Source organism: Sarcophilus harrisii, chromosome 4 (assembly GCF_902635505.1).
Source record: "Sarcophilus harrisii chromosome 4, mSarHar1.11, whole genome shotgun sequence".
In the NCBI taxonomy this organism is placed as follows: domain Eukaryota; kingdom Metazoa; phylum Chordata; class Mammalia; order Dasyuromorphia; family Dasyuridae; genus Sarcophilus; species Sarcophilus harrisii.
This window is the reverse complement of record NC_045429.1, coordinates 105,556,597-105,570,384: the sequence shown is the minus strand read 5'-3', so window position 1 is coordinate 105,570,384 and position 13,788 is coordinate 105,556,597. Positions and strand designations below refer to the sequence as shown.

The following is a 13,788-nucleotide window of genomic DNA, read 5'->3' as shown; positions in this document are numbered from 1 at the left end:
CGGATTTCTAAATAAGTAGCTATAACAGAACTTTTGTTCACCTGAAGGGTACTTACACATCACCATCTAGAAATGAGTTTGGCATTCATCCAAAGAAAAGATGGCACTTGACTGTGACATGAACTGTGAGGGTGATACAGGATAAAATGGTCCATTCATTCTTCTGGAAATACATCTCTCCATCCCTGATGCTTCTCCACTCTAGTCAATCATATACCAAGCCTGTACCAAAAGACTACTTTCCACAGCTTCTACCAACCCCACTGGCTGAAAAAGTACAAGCAAATGCAATTAAGATGGGACCTTGGAGCATGCTCTGTAGCTGATTAGTTACCAATAATGACTTTTTCATTCCTCACCTGAGGCAGAATTTCCTTACCACATTTAATAAGGCATAAGCATATGTCACTACCTGAAAGGTCTTGGACTTCCCACCAGAATAATCCAAATGCTTTCTTTTTTAGAAAAGCAAAAATGGGTGTTCTTAAATCACGTAAATCACAGTTCGATAAGGTAAACAATTTAACGTTTCATTCTCTTGCCTTAAAAAGGAAGGTAATTCTGCCTTTATGTCACTGTAATTACTGAGGTGCACTTATACCTTCAATCTAGTCAAATCCCTTTTATTTTTAAAATTCAGCATTATCCCTTGTCAAGCTTGCAGGAGGAATAAACAGGCAGCATACAGTTCACCTAATGAGCCCTGCTGCTCTCCTGCCTGCATGCACAATGTTCCATTTGAGATATTCCACTAAGGGATAGAATGGAGGAGTGAGGAAGAGAGTTGATCTTAAAACTATTTGAAAATGTCATCAATGTGAATCTCTGATTTAGGGCTAGACTAAAAACCACACACTGACTCATATGCAAAATGCATTTTAAAGCACATTATTATAAAAACCTCGTTTCATGTAAGCTGAATAAAAAGGAATATCTAGGCCCTTCACTCTCTTCAGGATGTTCTACTGGTTAACAAGGATAGCTCTCAAAGATGAAAAGCTTTTCTACTCTACATATATACACAAAGCATTAGGAAAGAGAAGATTTCTGTCCTGGTCAAGATTGAACAAGATCAGAGGTGTCGAATACCTAGCCCACCAAGTATAATTCTCCTGGATACTATCCAAATCACATAAAAATGTAATTGAAAAAATATTTAATAAATATAATAGAACATAGATATTTTTAATACATTACATTATTAGTAATATAGCCATAACACTTTAGTGAGCATTTCTGTTTGAATTTGACAGCTCTGGACTAGTTAACCTCTGAAAAATCTCTTGATCCTTGGGATTCTATGAGTCTATGCCTCTCTATGTGATAACATTTGGGAGAACCAAACTTGAATGGCTAACCCATAGATGGCCTCTAACTTGCACCATTCCAAGACCTCTCAATTTTTCTTTTGGATATTTGAATTCATGGAATTTGAGTTGATTAATTCAGCTTAATTCTAGGTAGTGGTCATACAGGCAAGTCAGCTTCATCTTGCCCTGTGACCATAAACCCAGCCCTGTAGCTCTTGCTTAGTTATTCAGGTCACAGTCCTACCCCATGAACAAGACTTTGAGGAAACAAAGACACACAACACTAGAGAAGCCAAATAAAGTAAAAATAAATGTACAAATAGTCAAATGAATGGATAAATAAATAAATTATATAGTGTTTTAAGGGTTTCAAATCACCTTAAATATAACTTCCTTTGGTCCTCATAACATCCTGGTAGATACTTTATTATTATTATTTTCAATTTGCAAATAAAGAAACTGAGGCTAAAAGAGTATGTTGAATAACTTGCCCAAGGTCACATGGCTAGAAAGTATCTGAGAAAGCATTTTAATTCAAGTCTTTCTGATTCCCAAGTATAGCACTCCCCAAGATGGTGCCACTTGGTTGCTGTCCTTGGTTCTTGAAGAGGACCAAAATGATATTACTATATGAGAGCCAAGTTTCTTTTGAGATAATTCAACTTTTCTTTGCTCATAAAACACAGCACCTTCTCTAAGGAGGGCACTCCATGCTGGATGGTCCTGTGCCAGTGTCTTCCATGTCAAACAATCAGTTCTAAAGTTCTTAAGAGAGACCTCAAGAATGTCTTTGTATTGCTTTTTCTGACTACCTTGTGAGTTCTTGCCATATGTGAGTTCCTCATAAAATAATCTTTTTGTCAAGTATATATTTGGCATTCAAACAATGTGGCCAACCCAATGGAGTTATGCTGTCTGCAGTAGAGTTGAAATGCTGGGCCGTTTAATTCGAGAAAGGACCTCCATGTCTAGTATCTTATACTGCCAGGTGACTTCAGAATCATCCTAAAATAATCCAAATAGAAGCAATTCAGTTTCCTGGCATACCCCTGGTATACTGTCCAGGTTTCACAGGCACACAAAAATGAGATCAGCACAATGGTTCTGTATATCTTCAGTTTGGTAGTTAGTTTTAATAACCTCTCCTCTCCTACACTTTCCTTCAGAGCCTCCCAAACACTGAGCTAGCTCTGGCAATGCCTGTGTTAACCTCATCATCAATATGGACAACCCTGTAAAGTATACTGCCAAAGTAAGAGAACTTATCCACAGCATTCAAAACTTCACCATTTGCTGTAACTGGTGTTTCTACATATGGATAATGTGATGCTGGCTGATGGAGGACTTGTGTTTTCTTGGTATTAATTTTTAGGCCAAAATTAGCACAAGTGCAGACAATCAATCAATACTTTGTTGCATCTCAGTTTCAGAGGCTTCATTGAGGGCACAATTATCTACAAACAAAAAAAATAATGCACCAATACTCCTTCTATTTTAGTTTTGGCTTATAACCTTTTCAAGTTGAAGAATTTACCATCAGTGCAGTAACTGATTTTGATTCCATCCTTAAAATGTGCTTAGACACAGAAGACATCAAGGTCACCCACTGAATCTTAAGTCATCACCAATGATCATGACTCAATCCTGCCACTGGACAGTGGTGGCTCTGAAAGAGTGAGGCTGATGACTTAGTACAACTCTGCCTCACTTAAATCAACTTAATGCCTGAATCAAAAGACATCACTGTACCATCACCATATCATTTGACCATTTCTACCCTCAAAGCCCTGTAGTAATGGGTGAGTGATGAAGCAGCAGGTGTGTATACACTGGGAGCTGTAGTCACAACCCTGTACCCAAGCAGCCCAGGCCAGAGGGTCATCTTCTCACTGGAAGCAGAAGTGGGATGTGGTAGCTCTCCAGGTGTCTGAGCAGCTTTTTAAGGATCACACTGATCACCTCTATGTGTGAGGAAGGGTCTAGAAAAAGTGTCCTAAAATTGTCTGCTTATCCCACCTTGGCCTGATCATTGGAGCAGGCAGGGATCCCAACCTGAGGTTGAGACACTAAAAACATACAAAACAGTATGAAAAGTTGATTCCACTCACCACTGGTACATGGAATGTGTACTATCTACCAGCTATAGAAAGCACAGAAAGCTAGTCAGTCAATAAATAATTATGAAGCACATACTTTGTGCTAAAGAGTGTACAGCAAGTTGAAGCTATAAAGATGAAAGGAGACAAACAACATGCAAACAAGTTATATACAGGACAAAAAAGAAAAAAATTCAATAAAGGGAAGATACTAGAACATAAACAGAACAGAAAGTTATCTAGGAAACTGGACTCCTCAGAACTACACTGCTCTACTACAGTGTCAACATCTCATCTGGATTTTTTTCTTTTTCCTGTCGATATACACCACCTTATAGTCATAGGAAAAAGAAGCAGTTTATAGAATTGCAGAATAAAGATCTTATCTCCTCATATTATATATTGCACATTTGTATCTTCATATCAGGAAAAAGACTGGTATTCTCACTTTGTTAATGAGAAGTACCAGTTACCTTCCAATCCCCATAGCTTAAATGCCTTTGTTTCCCTAATTATATCAATGTAAATTTTCTGTAAGATTCCTTTCAGACCTAAAAGTCTATGATTCCTGTGAGTTCTATGAGTACTAAGTAGTAAACAAAAATCTCAGCCCTCTGCTGGAGAAAAAATTCAAAACATCCATCCTAGTGATGGTGATTCATAGAATAACAAATAATAAAAATACCAGAAAAGCCATCTTTCATCTAGGCTAGAGTTCTTCACCACTGCTTTGTCATGGAACTCTTTGGCAATCTAATGAAACCTATGGATCCCCTCTCAATATAAAGTTATAAAATACATAAAATAAAATATCTGAGTTTACAAAGAAAAGTAATTATGTTGAATAGTTATAGAATATTAAACACACACACACACACACACACACACACACACACACACACAAATCATGGACCCCAGATTAAAGAGACCTGATCTGGACAAAGCCTCTGATTTTATAGACATAGTAACTAAAGATAAGAGAAGTGAAAGGCTCATCCTCACTAAACAGCTTTCCCAATCAGTCTGGATATCTTTCCTTGTATCATATGTCCCTAGACAATATCTCAGGCAGTAAGCTATATTATAAATTGCTAGGTCTAAAATGCAATATATACCAAAGGGTTTCACTGTCATGACACAACATTATAAGGTCAACAACAACTCTGTTCTTGCCAAAACCTTCTTTTTCCATCCTCATGCTCTTAGACAAACCTATTTAAAGAACCCTTACAATGAAAAGCAGAGATATAAAAGAAAGAGAACTGGACCTACAGCACAAAGATCTGCATCCTAATTTTAGTTCAATTAGTTGCTAATTGTAGGATCTTTCCAGTCTCAGTTCATTTCCCCTACCTTTTCCCTCAACTTAACATGAGAATAATATTACTATCCTACTTACCTATTATAATGCAAAATCAGAAAGTGAATTTGAAAGTGCTTTGTATATTGAAGCTTCAACCCTATGAAAATAGGACTAGTAAAGCTTACAGGTTTTATCTCTTCGATATTGGAAAATGCGTTACTTTATCTCATAAGAAAAAATGGCAGAACTAGCTCTGGAATCAAGATCTTTTAATTCCAATTCAATATTTTTTTGATCATGCTAAGCTATGCTTACATTAGAGAACATGGGATATTGTGGGTCTTGGAAGAGGAAAAGAAAGCTGAATTTTTATTATGCATAGCCCCTACCTTCAAGGGGTTGGCTATGAAAATATAATAACAATAAAGGAAAAGCATATACTGTTCTGTAAGGGTTTACATGATTGTAAGGGTTTAAATGATGGGAAAGCAAACTACTGACAAATTAAGAACCTGGACTAGGAGTCTATATATTTTTAAGAGGAAAAACTTTTTTGGCAATATTCTCAGAATATAAATTTCTCTTTAAGCTTCAGCCTCTTCCTATCTGCTAGTTCCTTTCTACTGCCCTGAAGCATGCCCAAGTTTCCCTGATTCTTAAAAAATCTTTATTAGATCCTACCATCTTTTTTAGCTATTATCTTCTATCTCATATTTTCTTAGTTAAATTCCTAGGGGAAAAAAACCTGCCTGTATTTATTCCCTCCAATTGCTCTCAGCTCACATACTCATCATTCCTTTACATTCTAGATCCCAATCTCATTATTCAACTGAAACTGCTCTCTCCAATATCTTAATTGACCATTTTGATGGTCTCTTCTCAATTCTCAATCCTCTTGACCTCTCTGCTATATTTGACACTGCTAACTACATTCTCCCTGTATATATATTCTCTTCTCTGAGTCTTTGTGATACCACTTTTTCTTGGTTTTCTTCTTACATGTCTTATCATTCTTCAATCTTCTCTGCTGACTCATCATTCATATCATGTCCCCTGTCTGTACACGTACCCATATGATCCTTGTCCTTTATACCCAGCTCCAATCTCCCTATTGAACTTCAGTTCCACATCACCAACTGCCTATTGAACATTTGAAACCAGATACCCCAGACATACCAAATTCATCATGTTCAAAACATAATTCATTATATTCCCCCCCCGCCAAAAAAAATCATGCTCCTATCAAACTTAGAAATTTCTGTCTAAAATACCACTATCTTTAGAACTCAGGTTCATGATCTCAGTCTAATCCTCAACTTCAGGCACCTAAATGGCACTATAATGCATAGAGCACTAGTTCTGATTCAGGAAAACTCATCTTCCTAAATTCAAATCTGGCCTCAGACACTTAATAGCTGTGTGACCCTGGGCAAGTCACTTAATCCTGTCTGCCTCCTTTCCTCCTTTGTAAAATGAGCTGGAGAAGGAAACAATATACCACAAAAAACCCAGATGGGGTCACAGAAAGATCAACATAACTAAAACAAGTGAACAATAACAATCCTCAGCTACTCATTCTCCCTCCCCTATATATCCAAGCTGTTCCCAAACTGCTGTTTTTACAACCTCGTATCTTATATTTTATTTTTGTTTTTACTCCTTTAGTTACCACCTTAGTTCAGGCCCTCATCATCTCCCACCTATTGTAATAGCTTTTAATTGGTTTGGTCTACCTTATCTCTTTCCATTTCAATTCATCCTCTAGACAGCCATCAAAGTGATTTTCCTTAAACACAGATCCAATCAGTTCACTCCATTACTCCATAAACTCCATTGGTTCCCTATTGTTTCCTATCCCTTTAGATAAAATACAAATCCCTTTTCTTGGCTTTTAAAGCCTTTTACAGTTTACCAGTTGGTCTAATGCTAGCTTTCCAGCCTCATTAAATATTATTCCCTTTCACACATTTCAAAATTCAATCACATGAGCCTTCTCACTATCTCATATGTACAGTACCCCATCTCCTATTTACATGGCCATTCCCTCATGGCTGAAATTAACTTCCTTCTGTCTCACAGCATCCCTCACTTCTTTAATCACACAAAACCTTTCCTGATTCCCACAAGTGTTGTCTTCCTTCCTTACCTTATATTTAACTGCTTGCATTTAATTTGTATTTATTCAGTGCATATTTATTTTATACATATACAATCTCTCCCAGTGGTTCCTTGAGATTAGGAATTATTTCATTTTGTATCTCTAATACCAACCACAATGCCTAACATATAGAAAATGTTTAATAAATGCTTGTTGACTGAAGAGACATTTTATATATGAACTTTTCCCAATTAATACAAGAAAGATTTAACATTAATCTGTACATTTTTATATACTATTTTATGTGATTTAAACTTGTCAATACAATGTAATAAGAAGAGGTATGAACCTATGATTTCTTTGGTCTGGGAACTCTTAGAACTAGAAGCTCACTCTGCCAATGTAGATTGAAAACTTCTAATCAGACAGTTGCCTCTTAGAGTGCAGAGTGTTTTGACCTGCTTCTGATCAAACAGGGACTTCTGAATGTGTGAAAAGCAGTATTTCAATCAGGTCTTCCTGGATCAGAGGCCAACTCTCTGCCACACTGCCTATCAGAGTAAAAGACAAAATTATAATTATTTTTGTCTCCATAGTATATATGTTATAGTATAAATGTGTGTCCCAGGAAATAAAGAATTGGATGAGAAGTTCCTATAGTCTTGTCTCACTTGTTCACTGGCACAATTAAGTTACATGAATTAGTGAGGTTGGAACAGAAGGGAAATATTACAATAGCAAACTCTGAGGAGTAAAGATTGCAGAATTGGAGGAAGGCCAAGGGAGAAAAATTCAATCTAATGGAGCAAAGGGAAAGAAAAAGGGAAGTACATGAAAAAACCAAGGTTAATAATCCATTATTTGTAGTGTGTAACTAACAGGGTGTTGATGAGTTGGATCAATGCTCAGATAAACATTCTTTTTGGCTAAAAGAACTGGAGATATGCATTTGAAAGCTGCATGCAGCTTTTGAAAGAGTTGCTGATTCCTGGCTTTGGTACCTTCTTTTCTTGAATTATCAAATAATATTAGCAAGATGAAACCCAAGAATTCATTCCCAGTAAATGTAACCACCAGCCTTTCTTCTGTCTTCTTTATGTAAAATAAAATGTTGGATACATTCTGAATATATATGGAGATGAGAGTAGACATGGGTTACTTATTTCCACAGCATAAAACTAGGAGCAATAGGTGGAAAACTAAGAGAGCAGTAAGATATAGGCTTGATATAAGAAAATTTTTATAACAATTTAAGATGAAAAATGGTAGCATGGACTGCCTCGGGATATTATCCCGGGAGATCTTTAAGAAGTCAAAAGTCACTTACCAAGAGGATTTTTATTCAGGTATGAGTTCACAGGGGCAGCCAACTGACATAGTGGTTGGAGCACCAAATCTCAAGTTAGGAAGATTCATCTTCCTGAGTTCAAATCCAGCCTCAAATACTTAGTAGCTGTGTGACCCCAGACAAGTCACTTAACCCTGCTTGTCTCAGTTTCCTCATCTGTCAAGTAAGCTGGAGAGAGGGAGATGGCAAACCCCTGCAGTATCTTTGCCAAGACACCAAATGAAGTCATGAAGAGTCAGGCAAAACTGAAATAACTGAACAACAATATCTAAAGTTCACAGGATTGTAAATTTAGAGCTAGAAGTGACTTTGGAGGTCATCTAGTACAACCCTCTCATTCTACCAATGAAGAAACTGAGACTAAGGGAGATTAGCTAATATGGCCAAGATCAGACTGTTCTTTTTCCAACCCTAAAATCTTGAAATTCTGTATTCACACATGGTTAAACAAGAGTTAAACAAGTAAGGAACGTATTTTTACTGATATATAGAGTATAATAATGTCAATTTGGAGAAAGAAATTATATATCTCAAAAAAGTATTACTTCCATTCAAGGACTTATATTATCCCTCCATCTATGCTTTGTAAAATAAGATTTTTCTTAAAGTGAGACATTCTGAAAGGAAGAAAAGAGCATCATATGAAAAATACCCATCAATAAAAACATTCAATCAATCAGTATTTAATTCAGGCAACAGTAATACCCAAATGTCATTACCTGCTTGATAAATTCTGAAAAGTTGAGGATGGGACCATTGTGCAAGACTGGATAATAAAAAACATAAGCCAGCAGCCAGAAGAAGGAGTAGGGGGAACTCTCAGGGGGCCGTTCTTGCCAGCAGAATTCAAGACTAAAGCTGGTGTAGTAGAGACATCGAACCGTCAGGGTGAACTGCAGTAAGTAATATTCATTCTCTGTTTTATACCATCCTTTCTGTAATACCCAAGCAAGGAAGGAGGTGGGAGGAAGAGAGAGAGGAAACTGTTAGCAGCAAATAGAAACAGTAGCAGCAATAACAATAATCACAATTACATTTAAATTGTTTGCTGTAGTTACAAAGCATCTCATATATATTGTCTCCTCTGATCATACCAACAACACTGTCAGGGCAGGAGGGGATGTAAATGTTCATCTAATAAAGATGTGTTTTATTTTCATCACAAGCTTCATTTGATATGCCGTTTGGGGAATAGCAAAAAAAAAAAAAAAATTGAAGAAAACCCTTCATGAAAGTATGGATGGATGAATCAAGGATAGACTCAGTGTTTATACAGAGAATGTTTAAAAGTAGATACTGTCATGGAAAAAGATAATCTGAAACTAAACCATCAGATTTATTCAATTCAATTTCATTATTATTTCATTTATTAATCACCTATTTTTAGTTAAGTGCTGTACTAGTGATGGGGGTGAACCCTGAAACTGTGTCCCCTTTAATCTGTAAAAGAAAGGTGACTCAGGGTCTCAAGCTCACCCCTGGGAAAAGCATACCTTCCCAGACAACGCCCACCTCCCCAAGTTAAGTGATTTCATTCAGTTGGAGATCTGGCCAGAGATATGGTTATATCCTCTATTGAATTGAAGATTAGTCTGGGACCACTCCCAGTAGCTCAACTCCCAAGACAAGCAATCTCTTATCAATAAGAGATCTAAGTCCCTGGCATTTACAACATGAAGCCCCAAGCTTCAGAAGGCTAATAAAAGACAACTCTGAACTCCAAATCTTTGCAGAAGTCTGAAACAGGTTTATGCTTGCTAAGGAAGCTCTCTTTTTGACAAAGCTGCCTGCCAGGACTTTTGGCCACTGTGAAGATATTCTCTTCTCAGTGTTAACTTTTGTTATCTCCCTGACAGGACCTTTTGCCATTAAGAATTCTGTCTTCCTAGCAAATCTGATTTCTCATTGCCAAACTCCTAATGAGGAGTTTTGCCTGTTAAGAAAGCTTCTTCTTAGTGAACAATAAAATTCTCTTTTCTGCCACTCAGATTTTCAGGTTTGCAAATTCTTTCACATTGGACCTGCAGCGACCAGAGGGGATTCTCCTACCTCAATTCTCACACCTCTTCACTACCACTAGTCTCATCATTTGCACATCATCAATAGGGATAGAAAGGCAAAAAAATGAAAAAGTCTCTGCCCTCCAAGCTCTTACATTACACAAGGGATACAATATGTAACTAGATAAGTGTGGTATGTGTGTGTGTGTGTGTGTGTGTGTGTAATATGAAATAATTTCAAGAGAGCATTAACACCTAGAAGAATTAGGAAATGTCTTGTAAAACAAGTACTTCCTAAGCAATATTTCAAAGGATGGTAGGGATTCCAAGAGACAGAGGTAAAAGAGTACATTTTAGACACTTGGGCACCATTGTAAAAAGGTAGAGCACTGTGGATGGGGATCGGCTAATAAGCCAGACTAATTGGAATGGAGAGAACAGGAAATGAAGTAATGTAACTCTAAGTGAAAGAGAGTGAAATAAGACTAGAAAGGGAAGCAGGAGCTGTTCTATAAATGGCAGACTGAAGAGTTTTATTTTATACTAAAAGCATTTGAAGATTTTTTCACTAAGAGGAAAACATGATCATATCTACTTGAAGAAAATCATTCCTTGATTATGTGGTGAAGCATAGGAAAGAGGAGGAACCTGAAACTAAGAAAACCAATTAAAAAACTAATGCTATAGTTTTGGGAAAAGGTAATAAGGTCCTGAGCTAAGATTATATAAGTGGAGAGAAGGGGAAGGAGATAGTACTGTGGAAGTAGAATTGACAAGCTTTAGCAATTAACTGGTTAGGGGGAGCTGAGGGAGAAAGAAAAGTCAAAGATAGTTCCATCATGGTGAATGTGGGTAACTAGAAAAATGCTTGTTCCCTTGTTAGAAATGGGGAAGTTGGGAGAAGGGAGGCTTTAGGGAAATGCCCATTCTCCAAACATATATCAATCACAAATTCCCAACTTTGTAAAGGACCTCCAGATTTATTCCAAGTAATACACAAAGTAGGAATACCATATAGAACTTCTTTGGCATCTGGTTATGATGTGGGAAAGATTCCTATCTTTGATTCCCAATCCCTCCTAGTTAATGTAATTACCCTTTAACTAACAAATCTTGGTCCCTTTGTATTCCAATAGAAGATCCGTACCTGTCCCAGCCCCATCCAGATCTGAGCCAACTTTGGGGCTGTACCCAAAAGCCCCTCGAGCTAGATCTCCCATTATAAAAGGGACACACTGGGAACCCCCTCTTTGCAGAGATTCCAAACATGCTAGACATGTCAGGACCCTCTGTCCATTGGATCCTCTGTCCGGTGCCCTCCTTATCTCTACCTTCACCTATCTCCTTACTTCCAAACCCCATAATAAACCTCTTTTATCAATCTAGCTCTTGAGCCAATAAATGCCTTTATTGGGGACTCACACCGCTACAAGACCTCATTTACTGCTGTATCCTTGTGCCAAATCCAGGGGAATTGCGGAGGAGCTCTGTTTGATTCCCTGTACCCTGAACCTGCCACTAGACCTCAACTAAACCCTAATTTCATTTAGGTACCCCAAATCTAAACCTCAACAGTAATACAGATATTTCTTCAAGACCTCTAGTGATGGGTATAATTATACTTCCTAGGGAAGCCCATTCTGCTTCTAAACAAATCGAACTGTTAAGAAATGTTTACTTCTGTTGAGTGAAAATCAGACAATTACTAAGTATCTATCACATGCAGAGCATTATGCCAGATATTAACCTTTCAGCGTTCCCAAGCAAAACAAAAAATATGTGAGAAAAATCATTAAACTGTTCATACTCCTTGATTTGGAAATACAACTATTGGGAGATCCAAGGAGATAAAAGACATAAAGACCCCATATACTCCAAATTATCTACAGCAGAAGTTTTGGTTAGGTAACAAAAAGCTGGAAACAAAGCAGATATTTACTGCCTAGTAAATTAGCAATGCTGGACAAATCCAATATATGAATTTGATGGAATTCTGTTGAAACACCAAAAAAAAAAAAAAAAAAGACAAATTTGAAGAATTAGGAGTAACCCAGGAAGACTCTCAAGAAGTAATACAAGAATAATATAAACAGAACCAAAAGAAGAATATACACAATGACTACAATAATGTAAAAGAAGATGATGTCATAAGATTGGCAAACTCTGATTAACTGCGATAATCATCTCTAGAGAACTAATGATAAGACAAATCCTTTCCATATAGAAGTGGGAGCCTAAGTGTGGACTGTCTATATGCTGCCAGAAACAGTAGCCATATTAGTTTTTCTTGAATATTTTTCTTTGTTATGAGGGAGTCCAATGGGGTATAGAGATTTAAGATGTGACTGGGGCACTCAAATAATATTTTTAAAACATTAGTGTCAAATTACAGATCATATTCTATCATACAAAAAAAAAGGGAAGGAAGAAGAGAGAAAGTAGAAGGCACTTTGAAGAGTCGTGCTTTTAGAAGCAGGACTGAAACATTTACACAAGCCACCAAAAGTTAAGCTTGATGGCTAAGACCTAGAATGGAGGAATCAGTTCTACCTTTCATCTCCCTATTCCCTTGGATTCTTCTACTTCCAGAACCAAGCCAAGTCTAATCAGCACTTGCAAGAAGACATTCAGGGCTAGTTGGCCAAACTTCCAAGAGTGGAAGGTAATCAATAATACAACAGACTTTTAGCAGAGGTATGAAAAGTTGGGAAAGTACTGTTCCATGCTCAGAATGCACTTAGTGTAAATGGACACTAGAGGGAGAGGAAGGCTTATGGATAGCATGTTATGATGTTAGCTCTATGCCCCAATAACCCGCTAAACTTTGTACCTCCCACAGCAGAAGACTGAGCTTCCATTTACCTAAAAGTTCAAAAATCTCGTTCATTGACATGGGGAACATTAGGCATCCTAGGCCAACAGCCTAACATTAAATCAATGTCCTACAGGTTTTACATACACCAGCTTAGCGTGTCAAAAGAAGTTAACAATGACTCATCCAATAATGCAGGTACTAAGTGGCAGAACCAAGGTTTAAACCCAGCTCCTCACCCTCCAAATCCAGCACTCTTTGGAACAAATTATTTTATTGAGGCCTAGAGCGTTGTCCAGGATCATGGATGCAACTGGTGGCCCAATGGATAGATCACTGGACATGGAGTTAGAAAGACCTGAGTTTAAATTTAGCCTCAGACAATAGTCATATAATCCTGGGCAAGTCATTTAACTTCTATTTACCTCATTTTCCTCATATATAAAATAAGAAAGCATAAGCATTTACATAATGCCAGGCACTGAACTAAACACTTGTACAAATTCTGAATGTGAGAATTCTTTTAAAAAGCAAGACCATTAATCAAAGACATAAAGGTTAAAGTTATATCCAAAAAATCCTCCATGTCTTTGTATACACTCTTAATTCATTTGATCTTCACAAAAGCCTTACAAGGTAGGTGTCATTATTATTCCAATTTTACAGATGAAGAAATTGAGACAAAAAGATATTAAGTGACTTGCCAGGGTCACAGAACTAGTAAGTGTCTAAGGCCACATTTGAATTCAGATTTTCCTGACTCCAAGTCTGTACTTTATTCACTATTCCACCTAGAGGCCAGGTAAACAACAGAATAATAA

The 13,788-nt window shown here is 37.1% G+C and overlaps 1 protein-coding gene across 3 annotated transcripts in view; it reads right to left on the bottom strand.

Moving 5' to 3' along the window:
• HHAT (hedgehog acyltransferase) overlaps nt 1–13,788 on the bottom strand; it is a 479,576-nt gene that overhangs the window by 377,574 nt on the left and 88,214 nt on the right. For all 3 annotated transcript variants that reach the window (XM_031937309.1, XM_031937308.1, XM_031937310.1), the window contains exon 6: nt 8,875–9,090. In XM_031937309.1, coding sequence (XP_031793169.1) covers nt 8,875–9,090 — 216 coding nt within the window. The remainder of the gene's footprint in view (nt 1–8,874; nt 9,091–13,788) is intronic.